Genomic DNA, 21146 nt, shown 5'->3' with positions numbered 1-21146 from the left:
AGCTTTCTATGAAGTATTTGCAAATAATTCAGGCTCCAAATCTGCTCATTATAAACTCTGCTTCTACATAGAGTACTTGATGTGTTTCAATGTTCCTGAATTGGGGGGGTGACAGAATATCTAAATCATAATCTATTGTTGGAAGATCGATGGATTATGATGATCTAATTAAGTCAGTCTTGCTAAGTTATTGCTGCCCCATATACATAGAAAAATAATAAATTATCAACCATCTAATAAAAGAATATAATTTCATGAAAAGAATTCTGGGTACATCCATAAACCATGAGAGCAAAGCTAGAATGATTTCCCACCAGAACCTTAAGGTAGAATTTATATTTAATTTATTGCATGCATTTTTTAATGCACGGGTAGAATTTTGTGTAAGAGATTTTGTTTTCACTTTTTATTCTAGCATTCATAAAAATCAATATTGTGAAGTTAGCTCAGCAGAAAAGCCTGGTTTGGGGACATTTTTTGACTAATACAAAGTTATTTTTAAATGTACATTTATTATATTTTAAAGGCTGTAAAGCTTATTTAATATAATCTTGCCCCACCCACGTTTCATTTTCCTCTCTTCCACTTTGAGAGTTATATTTTTAGGGACTTTTTTATGTGCAAAAAAAAAAATTTAGCTGAAACAGCTCTCAAATAAATTATAAGTAGGGGAATAAAAGTCAGCATTCTGTCTTTATTAAAAGTTGTTGATGTGGAAATGTGAGAGGACATTTCCTGCACTATGAAGACTGCCATGATGATGATCTGAGTAACTTCATGTTGTATTTGCACAAATCATATGTACATATAGATGTCTGTATAAAGAATTGTCTTCCTTCCATCATAGAAAATTATTGAATACAGGTTGTCTGTAGAAAATTATTGAACATAGTTTGTCTGTGCCCTCACTCCTTTCCTCCATATGTTTTATGTGTGTGTTTTGTAATTCACCTAAGTGTAATTCTTTCTCTCATTCACTGTGCTGGTCTCAGTGCAAGATCAGTAGTGTGGAACTCTCTTGGCTATAATTTTCCCACAAACTTTTCCATAAGTATATGAAGTGAATCCTGTTGACAAAGTAGAACATGTATAAGAAGAGCAGAGAAATACACGAATCCCAGGAAGGCTACTTTCCATTTCTACCCTTCTCTCAATGTAGAATTTACAAACATTTAAAATTACCCTTGGGACTTCCCTGGCAGTCCAGTGGTTAAGACTCCGCACTTCCAATGCATAGGGCACAGGTTTGATCCCTGGTTAGGGAACTAAGATCCTGCATGCCATACAATGCAGCCAAAAAATAAAATAGAATAGAATAAAATAATAGAATAAAATAAAATACCATCTATAGCTTTCAAATAATAAAATTAAAAAAAAACTATCCTTATTTGTGAACAATTTGAAACATATCCATGCCGTTTCATATTATGTTTTTGACCAAATCGTGTTTGGTGAACACGGGTAGTAATTATAATACCATCAAATAAACATTTACTCACTAGTTGAGGCTTTACTTCCTCCTCCCCCCAACAGCCACCCTCTACGAGAGGTGTGGAGAGGCAAATAAATACTTTCCCTTAACTACAATTGTAAGCTTATGTCATTTGAGTGGAATGGAAACAACAGGTATTCTCTTAGGAAACAAACCAAGGCCCATGGTAGCCTCAGCAGATGCCACAGATTACACACAGGGGCCATCACGGCCCCTCTGCCTCGATAACTGCATAGCCTGTGCCAATACTGTGGACCTGGGGGTCAAGGGGAGTGGATGCCTTAGGTTAACTTTTCCCGAAGCCCTCAGCTGTTAGATGCATGAATATATCTTCTGGAGTTTAGTCCTGGCATCTTTTCTGTTTACTGTGGGTTTTTTCCTTTATGAATTAATTATTAATATGCCAAATTATGTTGGCTCTCCCAGAGGTCATAACATCATTCATCGTCTGCTTGTAGATTGAAATAAATCTTTTTTGACATATCATTCAGAATTTCTTGTTGCTGCTGGCCACATTGCAATGCATTTACTTTGATCCAGTGATTTTTAATTTATTTCAGTCCTCACAAAATTGCTGTGTACTCTGAAACTACACTTCTAGATAATGTCATGTGTAAAGTTCACTGAAACGTTAGATTAAGGAAAAATATTAATTAAAAAACATATTTGCCCAATATTGGGTTGATATTTTCAAGAGAAAGCATATTTTTAGGCAAAGTAGGATAGACAGGTTATATTTTTAAGAATTATGAGAACAAGAAACTGGATATTTATGTAAATAAATAGCAACTGAATATTTAAATAAAATATATAAAAGGAAAATACACAATAGCAAAAGTATCTCGTATCTTGTATTTTGTCTATAGAAACTGACACATCATTCATTGCTGCCACTGGGTTATATGACATTTGCAAATAAGGACTGGAATGGTTTCTCAAATCTTGTCATACCTGGGGACACTTCAAAACCAGTTATGTTGATAGTTGAGTTCTAAAGAAGTCCGGTGTTATAAAATGGTTTGATTCTTAGCTTTGAAAAAGGGAATTTCATTCAAAAGACTGAAGCAATGACTTTAAAACCTATTCATCCTTAAGGAGTTTTTTAAAAATTGTAATAATCAATGCTCTTTTTTTAAGTTATAGAAATGTAATAAATATAGCTATAAAAGTCAGATTGACTGTTAATGAACATTTCAATTCAGTACTATATAGTTTGGCTTTTGAGTCTAAGGAGTGTTAATTATTATTATAATTTATTATTGTATGAACATTGTTATGGAGACACTTTAGGGGCTTATAATAATCTTCAAAAAATCTTTCAGGGAAATCTTTCAGGGAAAGCTCTGTTCTTGAAACAAATTACAAATGAGATCTTCATGTCATTAGAGGTATACAACAGAGAAAACTAGACTACACAATTTATTCAGCTCTCTAAGGTGATAGAATATTCTTCTGAATAAAAATAACTTTGCAGTTGTACATAACCTGCATTAGAAGCTTATAGATTGATTTACTTTGAATTCCCATGTATTCCCATGTATTAAAAACTTGCCATACAGCTTATTTTCTTTTTAAGGACATATTTTTATTTATTTTATTTACTTTTAACCTGTTTAGCTTATATGTTTACTTTTTCTGTTTCTGATATAAGGATCCTTATAACCAAAAATGTATTTATTTGTAGTGCCTGGCCCTGTACCAGTCAATTCTCTTCAAGGAACATCCTTTGAAAATAAGATCTTCTTGAACTGGAAGGAACCTTTGGATCCAAATGGAATCATCACTCAATATGAGGTACTGGGAGAATAAGGAAGTTTATTGAAATATGGATTGAAGGGGAGAGTAAAAGAAAATGTTAGAGAAAAATAATGGAAAAGAAGTAAGTGAGAATTGGGAATTAAAATCAATGTTAGTTCTTCTCTGTTTTAATTTATAAATTCCTTGATTCCAAAATTAAGCATCAAAACAAATATTGTATGGCACCTAGAGTTTTCAAATTCTTAAGTAAATGTTGTTGTTTTAGAGAAGTAGGATGGGCCTTGTCAAACAGACTTACTGGTGATTGTAAAGAATAAATTTTTATAAAATTAAGAAACTCATATTTCACACTATGATTTAGGAGAGGCCATTCAATGTCAGTTGTTTCAGAGTAGGGGAGAAACACCTGAAAAGCAAAATATATCATAAACCTGACTATTACAGAGCTTCATCTCAACTTTGAATATAAATCATTATCTTATTTTTAAATATGAGAACCTGAAAAGAAGAAAGGAAAGCATCATTTTAATTGCACAAATGTGTAGTTCTGTTCCTGGGTAATCAGTGTTGGTTATAGCATAAAACACGTACTTTCTAGTGGCAACAGAGTACATCACAGGAATGGGGAGTTTTGTTTGCAGAGAGTTTATTACACTATTCTATTTCACTTCTAGTGATTGGTCTGTTCAAATTATCTATTTCTTCTTGATGCAGCTTTGGTGGGACTTTCTGGGTTTCATATGCATTATATTATATATGTCCATAAGATTATATATAGATATATATTCATATTTAAGTATATTCATTTATCTTTTGATGGAAGAAAATAGATGTATATTGATCCAGTCAGATAACTCTAGGTTTATCTGTGGATGAATAGATAACTAAATAGAGAGACAGCCAGACAGACAATAGATACAGAATGACAGTGAAATAACCATATCAAAAAGAGAAGGAAAAGAAGTGAAAAAAATGTGATTCATTCCACACAGATGCCCTTGAACGCTATCTTACTCAAGGGGGTTTATTTAGAATGTATTATGACTTATATTGGATATGTAATAGGAAATATATTTCTTAAAACAGGTCAGTTACAGCAGCATAAGATCATTTGATCCTGCAGTTCCAGTGGCTGGACCTCCCCAGACTGTATCAAATTTGTGGAACAGTACACACCATGTCTTCATGCATCTCCATCCTGGAACCACCTACCAGTTTTTCATAAGAGCCAGCACAGTCAAAGGCTTTGGGCCAGCCACAGCCATCAATGTGACCACCAATATCTCAGGTATGCAAATGAATACAGGGCAAACAGAATTGGTTTGTAATAGCATGTCCTAGAGAATCACATATATACTGAGTGTAATTCACCTCATTTATTGAATCTTTAATATAATTAGTCATGATTGAAGGCACTTTAAAGAATTATCTGAATACAGATTATTATTTGTTATATGTCCAAACCCCCCAAATCTCAAAATCTCTGTCATTTTTTAATTGACAAAGGTCTTTTTAAAGACTATATTATATCATAATTAGAAATTTTTAAAAGTTCATTATGAAAGTTCATATTAAAAACCTATTATACGTTTGAGGAGTTGGTAATTATTATGGTATCTGATCTTTACTGTAAATGGATTTTATCAAAAGCATGGTAGAAGATCCTTGCAGTACTACATACTTTGTCTCTCTGTTCCATTTTTCCCTGACATTCTGATAATTTTATGACAAACAAATATGAACTTTTCTTTCTCTTAGAGATCTCACATAAATTCATCTAAATTTCAGAATGGTAATGTGCAGGAGAATTTTAGGTTGATTAACAAATACAATTAAACTTCACATTATGTTATGTTCACAATTTCATAGTTTGCTAGGAATTAGCTTTGTAATATGCCCTATATCTACCCCAGCGTATGTGTATTAATATTTTATCTTATTTATTTAAGATTACTAAAATGGATATATGTTACTTATGTAACTGAAAAGTTAAATTTGAAAAATAAATGTTTTAAAGGGTCAACCACTTAACATATTAAAATACTACTTTTGAATTTGTAAATTCTTTTTGTTCCTTCATGTTCATTTTTATTATAGTTCTACATAGCATATATTGGTGGCATATCATAATACATCATTAAAAAATCTCTACTATTCTTCTGAAATTATATAATTTGAATCAGAAAGAAACCACATACTCTAATTTTTTTAAGTCTAAAATTTTATTTGGAAATTTTGAATATAATATAAAACTTTAAAAATGTATGTCATGGAAAAAATTATTCCAATATGAGTTATGGTTCCTTTTGCATAGCATTTGATATATCTTAATAGTCTAATAAAAAAGAATTTTAAAATAGTATTCATTATGTTACAAAATAGCAAGGTATTAAAATTGCCAATTCTTTTCTTGATGGAACAATTCTAAATCATCAATTTAAATATTTATTGAAATTATTTTACTAGAAAATATGACTTGGTGATATGATGATATAATAAAACATATTTCCTACCCTTTAGAATTAGCAATAGTGCTATAAATAAGATCCTTCAACAGAGATATGTACAAAATTTACATAAACTTTATAAAACTGAGAACATTGAACAAGTGAACATTATTGAGAGCCAAAATTTATTGTGGTTCAAACACAATTTTTTTTTTTATTGAGTAAAAAAACTTATAAAGACCAGAACACCCACCTAGCATTTTCTTTGTGTTATTTAACTGCAGTTTCATTTGAAGCAACCTATGTACATGGATGCTTGATTTGAACTTTAAAACTTCGTTGCAATCACTGTATCTTGGGAACACATAGTAATCAAGCTAAGGCTAATGAAATTTATGGTTAGTGTGGTTCTCAGGCTCACTTGAACTTTTAAGGTAATTTATTGTTATTTATCCCTTGAGTCCAGTAATTCTATCTTTCAGCATTTTAAAAGCAACTTAAAGTGAAATCAAGTTATTGAAGGCATGATGCTTGGCAGTATTGTTTATATGTATGTGTGTGTGTGTGCATGTATGTATAATACACATATGATATATTATACACCCATATAAAATAATACTCATATACATATTATGCCTATATAGTATCTGTTGATTCTACTTGTAAATAATTCTCAGATAATTTGCCTCTTTCTAAACTGTTTCTTTCTTTCCATCTGGATCATATTTTAAGCAGATCATTGACATATCTTTCTAAGCAGCATCCTTGCCTTTAGACTTGCCTTGCTCCAGTGTTTTTTTCTATTCATCTTTGTACAACATATATTTCTTCCTTAATTTTTTTCAAAATCAAATATATTATATCCAATATGATAAAGCCCAAACATCCTTGCATGATTAGCATTTGTGGCCCTTCATTTTATGGCCCCTCCCATTCTCCACTCCTACCCATGAATCCGAAGTTCCAGGCATAGCAAACTAATTGTAGCTGTTAGAACACTCTGTGTCCTTTCACGTGATGATATCTTCAGATATTGTTTCCTCTCTCTGGAATATTATTCCATGCATTCTCTTTCTGATGAGTTTTTACTCTTACGGGCCCAGCCGCTCCGCGGCACGTGGGATCTTCCCGGATCAGGGCACGAACCCGCGTCCCGTGCATCGGCAGGTGGACTCTCAACCACTGCGCCACCAGGGAAGCCCCTACTCGTCTTTTAACATTCAGCTCAAGCACTGCCTAAACAGTGAAAGTCTTCTGTTTCATCTTCCCAATCCCCAACACTAGTTTAGACAGCTGTGGTCCCCCAGCATCCAGATCACCTGGAAATATCCTGTAAAGGTACATTATCAGGCCCCTCCCCAGACCTCCTGAATCAGAAACTGTAGGGGAGAGGGGCAGCGATCTGTGTTTTAAGAAGCCCTCCAGGTGCTTCTGATCTCCCTAGTTTGAGAACCACTGTGTTGGCTAATTAACTGTCCCCTCTTTTGGTGACCTAAATTTTGCTATAATTTTTTTGCTTTTTATAAGACTCTCACTCTTGATAAATGTGAATCCCTACTTTTAATTCTATAAATGTCAGAAACCACACTTCATTTGCTTTTATATTTATAGCATGTCTCGTAAAATTTGACACATAATAAATATTCAGTAAATGTTGAATGAATGAATGAAATACTCTAAAATTTTTATTAAATACTATTCTCAATTTTTCTTTTAATGCACACATTTCACTGTTCATATACTCCCTTAAACATCTTTCTGCATAGAAAGCATCAAAAGCCATTTGAGGTTATTCACCCAGTTCAAGATTAGGAAGCCCTCTCACCCCCAAGCATTGTCAAATATTTTGAAAAATTTTAAGTTTCTTTCTTTTCAAGAATGTGGCAACTAATGCACTAGTTCATGGTAAATAACAGCTAAAGTTCCCATTCCCATTCAACATACTTCCTAGATATGTTTCTGTTGTGACCACAGTGGTGAAAGCAGTCCAGGCTAATACTGGGTCATTCCACAACCATTAGGTCATAAGCAGCACCACCTCTCCCAGGGAGCCCTTTACCTAGGTTCCTGCCATTTCTATCTCCACATCTCCAGGTGCAGCCAGACCTATGCTGTTGACACCTTCCTCCCATCCCATCAATGCTGATTTCACAATCTCAGGACACTAAAAGCTAAAACATCTTCACAAAATGTTTGGAGTGTGTGTCACAAGCTGCCAGATTATAATTTAAATTTCAACAACAAATCTTTGCTTCATATCTTCTGTTGCTTTAGGTTCCTGGAGTTAACATTCAGTGGCATATGTTAAGGTACTGTTTAGATATAAGTATTGATTTTTCCCTTAGTCAGGATCATTTATTCATCTTGAACTATGATATATTTCTGTTCATTGATTGAAACCTTTTTCTCCTCATTAATCATTTATCAGCTCCAACTTTACCTGACTATGAAGGAGTTGATGCCTCTCTCAATGAAACTGCCACCACAATAACTGTATTGTTGAGACCAGCACAGGCTAAAGGTGCACCTATCAGGTAAGAGGGGGAGGGGATTTTGAGATATTCATGAACTGAACCGTTCACTTCTCTGTGCTGTTTCATTTAACAGCTTTGCTCTTTGATTTTATTTTCTCTAGTCCCATTTCATTTCCCTTCCTCTGTTGGCATCTATGGTATACGAGCTGTGAAGGTAATTGTCAGGTATAGAATGAGAAAATAACTCCTGTCCATTGCATTAAATCTGTTACGAGTAATTTCATGAGTGATTGAAAACTAGGAAGCTTTGAGGAAATAAAAGGAGAATTGCTAAAATGAATGCAGCCAATGTGACCTTTAATTCCTAAATTGTTGCTTGTCGGGAATTCCATAGTAAATATTAAAATTCAATTTGCCATTTACTTTATCCAGTATTAAAATCTCCCACCTTATCCTCATCTTGCAGAAATTATGAGCCATGTTATTTTCAGGGATTGAGTCAAATCATTCTAACGATTTTAATTCCTGGGTGGCAGGACCAGACTGGTCTAGTCAAGCTATTAGGCTTCAGATGAGCCCTGCCTCCTTTGCTTGTTTGACTCATGCAGTCGGGTAATCTTGTCTTCCTTCCTCTGACCACATCCCTACCTTCAACACTGCTACCAGTAACTGGAGGCTGATCTTGAGGCTTATCTTATCCAATGCTCGAATTTCTTTGAAAATGAGGACCCAATTTGATGTAATCCATTTTCATATCACTGTATTTATGGTACTTCACATCTTTAACTGGATCCTCATCACTCCCTTCAGATTCTTGAAACTAGTTGACTTTCTACCCAATTTCTTTTTTATTTATGTCAGTCTATCAGAATCTCTTTTCTGCTAATGCTTGTTGCCATTCCACTTTGTGGCCCATTACCTCCCCTCTGGATAAAAGCCAGACCTGTTTACCACCTAGCTAAACCTCCTTAGAGTATCCATTTGTTAGCTTTGTCTGCTATCACAGGCCCTAAATACAAGGTTCTATCTTTCCCTACTTTTCAGTACTACTAGCCTCTGCCAGACTGCATTTTACCATCAATTTGTTCCAACTCCAGTGGAAATATAAATCTTTCTCCTCTGGTGTACCTAATGTCAAACAAACTCCAATTTCCAAAGCCTCTGTTATAGCACATAGGAAATCCTTGTTATGCAGAGTTTGTACATTTAGTTTAGTTTAGTTGTACCAAGAAAGCTAAAATTATCAATGGTTTCCATATAAATTTATTGATTCAGTAGCATTCAATATGTGCCAGAAGCTGAGATGGATACTTAGAATAGAAATCATGAAAGCAAATGTAGTATGTACCCTCAAGTGGAGGTGGTAGACTCATAAATGAATGGTAACAATGCAGTATGATAAGTGAAGTGACAGCAGCTAGAAAATGTGGTACTAGAGCTGAGTTTTGAAGGAGAAATGAGCTTAGCCAAGGGTCACTTTGAGGAGAGGAGAGAGGTTGCTCAGAAGAAAAGGGACAATGGGCTTTCCAAATGACCACAAAGAGAAAGACTGGATATGTGACATAGTGTAGTGTGTTCTATTGATAGAACAGCAGGTCGTTCAGGTCGTTGAGAAGGAAGGGTGTGTGGGAGACGTAACAGGATCTGAGAGTGGAGAAGAAAGCAAGAGCCCTAGCAAGAGGCTGTTTAGTGTCCATCTAAAAACTGAAGGTGGCCACAGAAGGATTTTAAGTGGAAACTATCTTGAGCAATTGTATATTCTTAGAAAGATCACTCTGAGTAGAAACATGGAGAATGAACTGAGGGTAAGCCAGACCTGAAGGCACAACGGCCTCAATGAGAAGAGCTACTGGACCACACTACAATGAAAGCAATGGAAATGCAGGTGAGGCTATGCCTCCCGTATAAGGTTTTACCGTGGTAGGGTGTATAAAGCTTGGTGAGAGGAGTGATAGAATGGAGACTATGGGTGAGAGATGATGGTAGATTTTATTCTAGAGGTGATAACAGAGCAAAAAGTCATCTAAGAATTCAAGATATTGGTTTTTTGAGGTTTTCAAGTAATAACAAATATTTTTATTGTTTTATTTGATTACTACCCCAAATCAAACAAAAGGCGTGCTCTCTCTTTGGAATGAGTTCTTTGGTATATTATAAATTATATAATATTTCTGTATATTTGCCTATCTTACCAATGCTTTAACCTAGCTTTCTTTCTAAGGTGTCATGATGTGTACAAAATATTGTACACCCCAGTGAAAAATCCTGTTCTGAATAATGCAGAACTCAGTATCACCAACCACTTTGTTCTTCAGTATTCATTAAGATGGTGTCCATATGCTAATGTAAAACTTGTGCAATGTAGTTCTGGCAAGTGTGGTTCTTTGACAAAATTAACTTTTGAATATATAATCATTCTAAAGGTTGTAAGTTGACTTAACTAGACCTTTGAATCTCCTTACCAACTTTTTTGAGATCTAGCCTTAAAACTGTCATCACTTGACAATCATTACTATGATTCAAAATGAATATTGCCCACATTTGGAATCAGTTTCCTAGAATGCATAATTTATTTTTTTCTGAAATATTTTATATTCTTCTTAAATGAACTCAAATTCTAACCTGAGTAGGTATAATTATAAATTAGAATGTGTAGAATGTCCCATTTATTAAAAGATTGACCCAATGTAGCTGTGTTTTCAAATAATGAAAATAGCAGCAGAATATTGCTAAAACACAGAGAAGAATTCCTCATTGGTGAACTCAGTTTATTGTAAGGTGTAATAGTGAATGTGTGTTTTATCACAGCATTTTCCAAATATAAGCTCTACCTATTTTAAGCTGGCAGGAAGCTATCTATTCTAGGGTATAACTAAATGTTTATTTTGTAGGTAAAACCTAACCTTGCATTTTAAAATATTAAGTACCATATATTTTTAGATAGGTAACTAGGATATAGTCATGAAATGCCATCAAAACCATCATTTCTTCCACAGTTATATTAGGAAAAGAAATTGTCTGATGCTCAGTGTTAGCTTAACAGATATACGGATCAGAATATAGAACTGAGTTTAGTTGGAGTACAAACCTTGTATGTTGGAGTTATTTCCTGGGTCAGTTGGTCACATATACACAGCTTGAAACATTAGGACTACCGTCCTCATAGATCTGCAGAGTATTTCATTACAAAGAGATCAAATAGTTGCATCTGATTTTCCTTTGGCCCCATTTTATGGGCACACAGGTCATGTGGTCCAAGTAAAATCAAATAGATGTTATTTTAACTTAATGTTTATTCTGTAGAATCATAGTAGGTAGGATTTTTTTTTTCCTAACCGAAACCATGAGGAGGTGTGCCCTTTGTGTTAAATCTTCTTTCCAGCCTTTAGAGGACTTCAGCCCAGCCAACAACTTTTGCGACCTTGAGAAACTCTGAGCCAGAACCTCTAGCTGAGCCACTCCCAAGTTCCTGATCCCTAGAAACTGTGGGATAATAAATGCCTGTTGTTTTGAGCCACAGAGTTTGGGGATAACTTGTTATGCAGCAGGAGATAACTAATACAAGCACCCACAAAGCTGAAGCTTTCTCTTCCTTCAGGTTTCTGCTTAAAGGGCACATAGGTCTTTCTTGACCACTGCTTATAAAATAGAACTCTTCATCCTGTCATTCCCTATGCCCCATCTTGATTTATTTTTCTTTATTGTTTTTATCCCCTCTTCAACATGTGTGTAGTTTTTTTTTTTAATTTATGTTTATTTTTTTCTATTTCCCTAGTAAAATGTAAGCTTCATGAGAGGATAGACTTTTACTACTATGTTCATTATTGTAACCTCAGCACTTAAAATGGTGCATGGATACTATTATAATAGTATAATACCAGATAGTATTTGTAATGTAGCATGGTAGTGATAAAAGCAATAAATATTATAAGACAGTGGTTCTTGGCCTTTTCTCAACCCCAGAATTCCCAGAGAGATACTACTGATGGTACCTATCAATGCATCTGTGGCATTATCATTTGTGGGTGGATTAAGGACTAAATTGAAAAGGCATCCCACATGACTGAGTTCTACCCATAGTTCACCCTTTCGTTACCTCTACCTCAAGAATTACTTCCATTGGCTTTAGGAGACAGAGTAATTACTGAGTGAACTAGTTAGAGAAGGCTTTATGTCAGAAGTAGAAAAGCTAGAAAAGGAGAAAGGAGGAAACTCTTTGACAGTATATTTGGTATGTTTAGGTAACAATGGTCATACAAGTTTGAGATCGGTGATACACATTAGGAGGTAGTGAGAGCAAGATGGAGATACCAGGATGTGGTAAGATATTAACCCCAGTGTAGTGAGAATAGATTTTGATAATGGGAGAGCATCACATAATTTTGACAAAGCTGAATGTTGGAGAAGAGTAGTTAATGTCCAAAGTGGTGTTTTAGGAAAATAGCAGCAGTGTTCAAAATGATTCTCTTTTGCATTCTCCATGAACAGATCATGGCGTACAGAGAATACTCAAAAGATAATTGACAGAATGTATGGCTAGGTAGGTGGGTGCCTAGATTACCTGAAGGAGAAAATGAAGGCAAGAAAACTAGACCAGTAATATGAACATAAAGTTATAAATATCTCCCTAATGCTGGAAGCAATGGGTATAAAAAGAAATGGTATATTGCAAGGGAGCTAAAACATGATTAAAAATAAAATTGGTTAAAGTTAATGCCAGCATTTTGAGCTTTGTTGATTCAGAAACTAGTAGTTCCTCTTACAGAAATAGGAAAGTTGTGATAGACCTGGATTGTATGTTTAAGGAGTGAAGAAATGGAGAGCAGGAAACATGATGTGCACCAAAATGGTCATTAAACCTTTACTTCTGTGCATTATCAAAATGTTGGCATTGGGGCAGTCAGTAGGAACAATGGTGGTTATGAGATCTTGGGAAGTCTATTGATGAGAGGAACTGTAAAACATTAGAGCTAGGGAATTTCTCCTGAAGCTTTAAGCAGACATTTTAGATAAAAAAGTGAGGAAGTATACAATTGTATAATTTGTTATTTGATATCACCTAGAAGTTGTACAAGCTAAAACTTAAACCAGAATCACAGAGGGTATACTTTCTAATGGGTTAAAAAAAAATCCATTGTAGGTTGTTATAGGCGACTTTGAGTTCATCTCCAACATTTTTAAACATTAAATAAGGAAGAATATCTACCATGTCTATCATATAATTGCTTTGAGCTAATGGCAAAATCCCTGCGTATATTTTTTTTACAGTCTTATAACTGAAGGGAAGTTGTATGATGAGAAGTCATTATTTGGCCTCCTAAAAAACTAAAAATGACTACCTACCAATGTTTAATCAAATTAAATTACAGTAGAGTGAAATCATTTTTAGTTTTTTAACATAAAGAAATCATATTTTGAGTGTTAAGTAAAGGTTCATGATGCCAGTATATTGATTTTAACTTAATTGTAGAAATATTTTAAAAATTAATTAAAAGGAATGGGGAAATATGAAATATAGGTAGAGTGAATAAAACTATCTGATGGCTTTGGAATATTTAAATTTGCCAGAGTACTAAGCTCAAATAATATTTAGATCTTGCTAGAGTTAAGTACCATTAGGTAATTAGACCCCACAAGGATGAAAGAGCACAGACGCATTACATGTAATCGGTCACATCACTTCTAATTTGATTTCCCATTCCTTATTTTCTGTCCTTTAATTTGTATTGATAAATAAGAAAGTAGCAGGGAAAAAACAACTTTAGAAAAATGCGGAATATGTGGTAAAGAACAACCTACTCAGACAAATTGAACAATGAAGGTAAGATCATTTATTTTAAAAAGAACTTCATAATTTTTAGTTTGGGGCTCCATCTCAAGTTCGATGAGATCTTTCCCAAAGAGCAGATCGTACCTTTTCTTCCTTTACTCCCCTCCAACATCGGCAGTTTGCTTTTGTTCTTAATAGATCTGAAGAGACAAGCTGTCTTGTGTGAAGTTCCTTAATTTGGAATGTACAACCTATGTCATTTTAATAGAATTAGTTAAGACTGAATGTTCACCAGATGTTCTGGATTTTTCTAGAGGTATGGACTAATTAACAAGGAATTTATTTTTAAAGATTAGGTTAAACAATTAACAAGGATGGGTAATTATCATTATTGCCCATTAGCGCAAGAGTATAAGGTTAGATTTATTTGAGCAGTGTGCATGTGAGAGTTTATCTACACATATGTATGTATCCACAGGATACACAGATGTATAACATACAGATATAGATTCTAAATTAAAAATAAACAGAAAAAGAAAAGACTAGGTTTGCCTAACATACCATATGTCAGCTGTGATCTCTCTCCTTTTTTTTTTCTCTCCAAGGGCTATGCTTATGTATTTCCTGTATTTTAAAAGTGACAAGTGCCTGCTCCACAGACCCCTCAGAGAGCATGTATCTTGTCAATAGGGTTCCCTGGAGCTTAGAGAACCAACTTGGCAGAGGTATAGAGAATGATACAGTACATATAATTTCAAATAACATAGAATTCTGCCTTAGTTGCTTGCCCAAATCTCAATTTCTGACATTTGTACAATTTCTGTCCTATTTCTAAAGGAAAGGAGATGGATACCAACCTACCCATTTCTTAGCATTATTTTAATGAAAAATGGGAACTTGAATAATTAGGAAGAAAAGAAAATCTTTAATTTATAAAGCTCCTTTCTCTTATTCTATGTTAAGTTTTCTGTTTCTAGGTATAACAGAGTTTATATTAAATTAGAGTTTTATACTAGATTCTAAACTGGCATAAAATTTAATGTCTAATTGCCTTCGATGCAAATTTTATCTCTCTCTCACCTTTCTTTATTTTTTGGAAGTTCATTAAAGAAAATATTCTCTTGCTGCTGGAGATCCCTTGAATAGCAACTGGTTTCTCTATATAGAATGAGCATATTTGCCTGGAAATTCAAGATTCAAACCCACATCACTACACACAGCTTATTTATATTTAATTTATATGTGACCATAGTGCATTCTCTCATAATTGTCAGGACTTTAAAAATATATTTCTTTTAAATTCATTATATATATGTAATATACAAAATATATAAAAATATATTGATAATGTCAATTTTCTCAGGTGTACATTACCTAAAAGCAGTTTGCCTAAAGAATGTCCTACAAAGAAAATTATTAATACACCAGTTGCAGAAATTGATTAAAATTTTAATTAGTGATGAGGCAGATCTTTATTTTAAAGTTGCATTATTTTCTCTCTCCTTTCCTCTATAAAAGATTAGCTATTAGAGAAAAGTTTTAAGAGTTTTAAGAAAGGTATTAGAAGGTTTAAGTTTGAGGTTTAATAGGCCAAATGCCATCTGTTCCTACAATTTGTAACATTTTATTATTAACAACTCTAGCAGAAGGAGGCAGTCTATTTCGGTGGCGAGGACAGATTTCTGTCCATCTGTGCCCGTATTGCAGCGTGTCACTTGTGCTTTAGATCTGCATAGCTCTGAGCCGAAGTTGATGCCATGGCAAGGTCAAGAGGTGGAGAAGCCTGTCAGCACATTCTGTCTCTAACACGATGACAGCCACAAACTGGGGCTTCAAGCCCCGCCCTGAGGCAGTCACTCTGTTGGGCCTTGGAGCTGGGCCTTCCACACTATGATTTCAAAGGAAAATGTTAAGTTTAAACATTTTAAAATATCAGACAAAGAACTTAATGTATGATGTGTCTCTGCTTAATGTCAGGTTCCTTATTAGGGTGGTTCATCTCTCAACATTTAAAAATGTGTAGAGTTCTGTGGTGATTCGTCTTTTCTTTTTTTTTCTTCAGGTCCTTAGTAATTACATTGGGGTTAGAGGGAAGCAGAATCCATGTGAAATTCTATTTTACTGCAAAATAGCTTGAAAACCAGAATGCAGGAGGTTAAGTCTGACTTGAAAGACTTTGAAACGTTGCATGTTGACATTAAGTACCCTGTTCCTTTTTTGAGAAATCTCACTATCTAGAATCTCTAAATGTGTGCTTTTTTTTTTTTTTTCTTTTTCCAAAAAGTGCCTATCAGATTGTTGTAGAGGAATTGCACCCTCACCGAACCAAGAGAGAAGCCAGAGCCATGGAATGCTACCAGGTTCCTGTCACATACCAAAATGCCATGAATGGGGGTGCACCGTACTACTTCGCTGCTGAACTACCCCCAGGGAATCTTCCCGAACCTGCCCCATTCACCGTGGGCGATAATAGGACCTATCAGGGCTTTTGGAACCCCCCTTTGGCTCCACGCAAAGGATACAACATCTATTTCCAGGCAATGAGCAGTGTGGAGAAGGTGAGCTTCCTCCGAGATTTTGCTTTTTCACTGACCCGAGGAAAAGCTGCTGTTGAATTTTATAAATACTCAGTAACATTTGTCAGGTGAAAAAAATAAAAAGTAAGAAACAATCGGTGTGTAGCGGGTGTGTTGTTTCTGTTCCCAGCAACATGCACAGTTTGGGGCCTACTGTAGGGCTGAGGCTCCATGCCAGTTACATCGCACAGCATTCCTGTTTCCTAGTAACTGCTTCTCCTTGAGCCCTCTTCAGGAAAGCCCACAAGGGCAATTGTGAGTAAAATGATTTGAAAAGGTGGGTGTGCTGCTGCCGGGACTCCAGCCCCAGTAAATATGGAGCATTGTTCTGTCTTCTTTGCTCAATAGTGGCACGCTTCAGAAGATTAAATTTACTGCAGGATAAACAGAATGCGTGTTCCACAGCAGGCTAATAAACCCTTATAAACTTTTCAGGGGTTACAAGCCAAATAGTAAATAACTAGTAACAGTCCTCTGATTACAAAGTAATAGGGCGCCTGTGGTATATCGTGACAAAACCGAAACAGAAGGCAGCCTGGCAAGGGTGGGGTGCTGTGCGGTTAAAGAAGTCTGTTTTCCGTCTCCCTGGCTGCCCTTCTTTTTCCCATTCTGGACACAGTTGTTTTTGAACACTGCCATGGATCCCAAATGAGTATTGAAGAGGGAAACACAACAGGACGTTAGAAACTACCAGTGGTTCCATACGTGGGGAAATAGCCTGGCCTTTCATATCTTATGCTCTTCTCTTGAAAGATTTTCTTTCCTAAAACATATTTTTTAAATTTATTTATTTTTTATTTTTGCATGGAGGTGTAGAAAAAAAATGTTGAGAGTAGAAACCTTTTACAGCTTAAAATTCAATAGAAGAATGACATTTTTATGTACTTGTAGCTATATAGGAAATTGCTGGGTTTGGGTAATTGAGTCCCAATTACCTGGCAGATGTGAAATATGTGCTGTCCAATGGCAAAAGCCTTATTATATCTTGAAATAGTTTCATTGGAAGATATAACAGTCTATTTGCATTTCTGTAAGGGGCCATGAGAACTTAGGGTATTGACTGGCTGCTTTTGAATGAAAGCTTTATCTTTGTGCTTACCTGCATGGCTGGTTTACAGCATATGGAAAGAAAAATGCCACAGCATCTTCTAAGATGTACTTCAAAGCCAGAGGCTGCTCATGTTTTAAAATGCTCTTCTCATCTTCTAGTTTATTTTTACCTAAGTGGGAGTTGGCTGCCCACTTCCCACCCACACATCATTCCATGCCACTACCATGATGGGACTGCTCAAAAAAGAGACAACCATGGAAGTTTTATTCCATTCTGGGTATAAAGTAGTATGGTTCTGTGTTTGGGTATTCATCTTTAGAAAGGTGAGAGATTCCAGATTAACTTTTGTTACTTGGTCTGTGGTATGAGAGAAGTGTTAATGAATGTCTGTTACTTACAAAGAATTTCCTCTGGCACTCTTTAAAAGCTTTGATATGAATTTCCTCTTCTAATTGCTAATATATCTACATGTGGTTTAATCAAAGTACAGAGTAGCAAGAATATATTTCACAGTTATCTTGGAAAAAAGTTTTAAAATTGACATGGCTCCTATCAGCAGAGGCTGGTAATCCTGATAGACTTAACAGCAATTGCTTTTAGGAAATCAAAGTCCCTTTGAGCCTTTATGGGAATGTGAAACGGTTTCTTGGAGCTTACTAGGAAGGCTTCAGGTCACAATTAAGTAATAGAAGTGCAGATTTTCATTTTTAATTACTAATTTCCCCCTCAATGCTTTATTTTGTTTAATTTAAAAATAATAAATGCCTAAGAGAAAAGTATATAAAGTCTTGGTTTATCAACCTATAGAACTGCTGAAGATGGAGTTACAAATACACCTTGAAAACAAACAGCCTCTGTTGTTCACTGTCTTTAACATCTTTTTCAACCTCTTGTATATTCAAAGATATAAGCTGAATGAACTAAGTCCTGAAGGAATGAGGTGCAGACCTAGCACCGTGTTCCACACCCTAGTACCACCTCACAACATTTAAAAACAGAAGAAAAAGAGATTTTTTAAATTCTGAAATGTCTTGTCCTTCACCATTTCTACTTCTACTTCCTCGATCCCATCTGTCTAGCAAGAGGAGGAAAACAATCCCACCAAGAAATATTTATTCTTAACAACTAGATTAAAAAGGAAAAAAGAACAGATAAAATATGCTGCAACTGTGATGCAATTTTTTGATGATCTTTCTAACTTTCATCATTTAGCTCTTTAGTCATGCTGGGATCCAAGTGAAAGTATGTAATGTTCAGCTTTGGTCTGAGTCTACAGCTATGAGGTGAAAATGAAATTTATATTTGGGGGACTTCCCTGGTGGTGCAGTGGATGAGACTCCGTGCTCCCAATGCAGGGGGGCCTGGATTCGATCCCTGGTCAGGGAACTAGATCCCACATGCCTGCCGCAACTAAGAGTTCGCATGCCACAGCTAAGGAGGCTACATGCCTCAAATAAGGAGCCCTGGAGCCGCAACTAAGGAGCCAGCGCTTCACAACTAAGGAGCCCTCCTGCTGCAACTAAGACCTGGTGCAACCAAATAAATAAATAAATATTAAAAAAAAATTATATTTGGGCCTGATTTGTATTAGCTTTGCAAATACATTTTTCTTTCTGATCGTTCAGAAAGTACAATAAATGCAAATAGAATGCTATACTGCTTGTCCCAGACAAGATAGCCTGTTTCATTACAAGGTGAAGACAGATACCTACACCTTTAGAAAATACTAAAATTTTTAAGTTATTTTAGATTTTTTAAAAAGTCTCTTCGTGAACATAAATAAAAAATCATGTCCTTAATACCGCTATTCTTTATAAACCTGTTTTATAACCCCAGATTGATCTTCATACTAGTTATAGTTTATGAAATATCTATAACTGACCATTTTCTTTTTTCTTTTTTTTACTCCCTCAGGAAACTAAAACCCAGTGTGTAAGAATTGCTACCAAAGGTAAGAGGTTTGCTTTTTTTTTTTTCCCCAAATTCCATTCACCAACTTTCTAAAATGAAAGAGCTTTGTTCCCAGTTTCAGGGCTAATTAAATGTGGCACTTCTATTACAGAGTATTTGTAGTAGGGCCTAGTTAAACTGCCAGCCAAGTTCTGACTCACTTGGGTGTCTTTAACATGTAATGGAGTGATACTTTCCATCCTCTAGTATTTGACTGGAGGAATCTTGTTCTGAGAATAGGAAAGATTTAGAAAACTTTAGAAGGACTTGTTTCTGCCATTTATTAGTATCTGAAAGATCTTGTGCTGCTGATCAGCCAACATATTAGGAAAAGCTCAGCAATATCAGCTGAAAATAGCATATTCCTTATTTATAAACCTCTGTTACTTTCTGTGGTAGACAAACACAAAAAGACAGAGCTAGTCTAGGCATATGCAAGGGTATGGACAGAGACGGGTCCATGTTGGTAGTGCAGTTTGATTGAAGATGCTTTACTTTTTTTTATCTAAAAAAATTTTTTAATCCAACTGATGCCAAGAAATTAGATCTGGGAACAGCCAAGACTTTTCGTCCTGACATTACATATTATAGTTTAGTTGCCTTGTTTCTTTAAGAGAAAACATTTTCATCTTTGAATGAATATTTAGAGTTCAGAGTGGGAGAAAGTCTCCTGCATTCACAATGTTTATAATCTTTCACTTAAGAGTTATTTGGCTGTGCCAGCAAGGGAGAGAGAGCTACTTGGTGTATGTATTCTAGCAAGAGAAATGAGAAAAAGCTGTTCGTATGCAGAGGTGGGGCTCCGCAGAGGTTTGGTGCTTTGGGTGGTTTGCTGCCAGAATTAGTATTAGGCCCCCATTCATGAGCAGTAGTTGATTCATTTGGAGTAAAAATGAATGGCCATATTCTGTTTGTGCTGGCATCTTTCCTTTCATCATTTTTCTCCATCTAATCATCAATCTGCTCAATTAAGCATTTGTTTTATACTCTTGATTTGTAAAGGCAATAACAAAAGACTATTCTCTTGACTCATGAGGAGTAATAAAAAAGCTTCACAGAAGAGAAAAAATATACACTTTTTCAATTCAAATACTAAGATTCCTCGTGATATTTTAAACAATAAAGCAAGCCTAAATGAAGGAAAAGAGAAAGTATATACAGATGCATATAATGTATAGGCATTTATTTTATTTTAAAAACTTGGCATATGGATCAAGAATTAAAGTTGACATTTTTAAAAGATAATAGCAGAAGGCATTTAGGACCTATGCTTTTCCGGATTTGAAATAGAACCAGAAATGTAAAATGGTCTCATGTCAGCCTGCGAGAAGTTTTTTAGATATGGATAAATGATTCTAAAATTTTAAATTTTCTTATTCGGCTATTTAATTTTTTGCATTTACATGAGCTTAAGTGTCATTTTGTCCCACGCTCAATACAAATAAAATTATGATGACAAATATCATATTATGTTTTGACTGCAGGAGAGCTGGGATTATGGAAATTAGATTTACCATGTGGCATAGAATATTTGCCAGAAACTCAGAGGTAGTAAGATAGGGTCCATTTGTGGTAGTTTCTTCTTTGCCTAATAATCTAGCCCTGCTGTACTTCTGGGTCTCAGGTTG

General features: G+C 35.0%; 1 protein-coding gene across 3 annotated transcripts in view; it reads left to right on the top strand.

Moving 5' to 3' along the window:
- PTPRK (protein tyrosine phosphatase receptor type K) overlaps nucleotides 1-21146 on the top strand; it is a 578185-nt gene that overhangs the window by 459594 nt on the left and 97445 nt on the right. For all 3 annotated transcript variants that reach the window (XM_022556378.3, XM_022556371.3, XM_089921990.1), the window contains exons 9-13: nucleotides 3177-3286; nucleotides 4337-4538; nucleotides 8126-8231; nucleotides 16226-16499; nucleotides 19483-19519. In XM_022556378.3, coding sequence (XP_022412086.2) covers nucleotides 3177-3286; nucleotides 4337-4538; nucleotides 8126-8231; nucleotides 16226-16499; nucleotides 19483-19519 — 729 coding nt within the window. The remainder of the gene's footprint in view (nucleotides 1-3176; nucleotides 3287-4336; nucleotides 4539-8125; nucleotides 8232-16225; nucleotides 16500-19482; nucleotides 19520-21146) is intronic.

The sequence above is a fragment of the Delphinapterus leucas genome, chromosome 12, assembly GCF_059928025.1.
Source record: "Delphinapterus leucas isolate spDelLeu-1000000601 "Yukka" chromosome 12, BTC_Dleu_Yukka2, whole genome shotgun sequence".
NCBI classification, from domain to species: Eukaryota; Metazoa; Chordata; class Mammalia; order Artiodactyla; family Monodontidae; genus Delphinapterus; species Delphinapterus leucas.
This window is presented reverse-complemented; position numbering and strand designations above follow the sequence as displayed.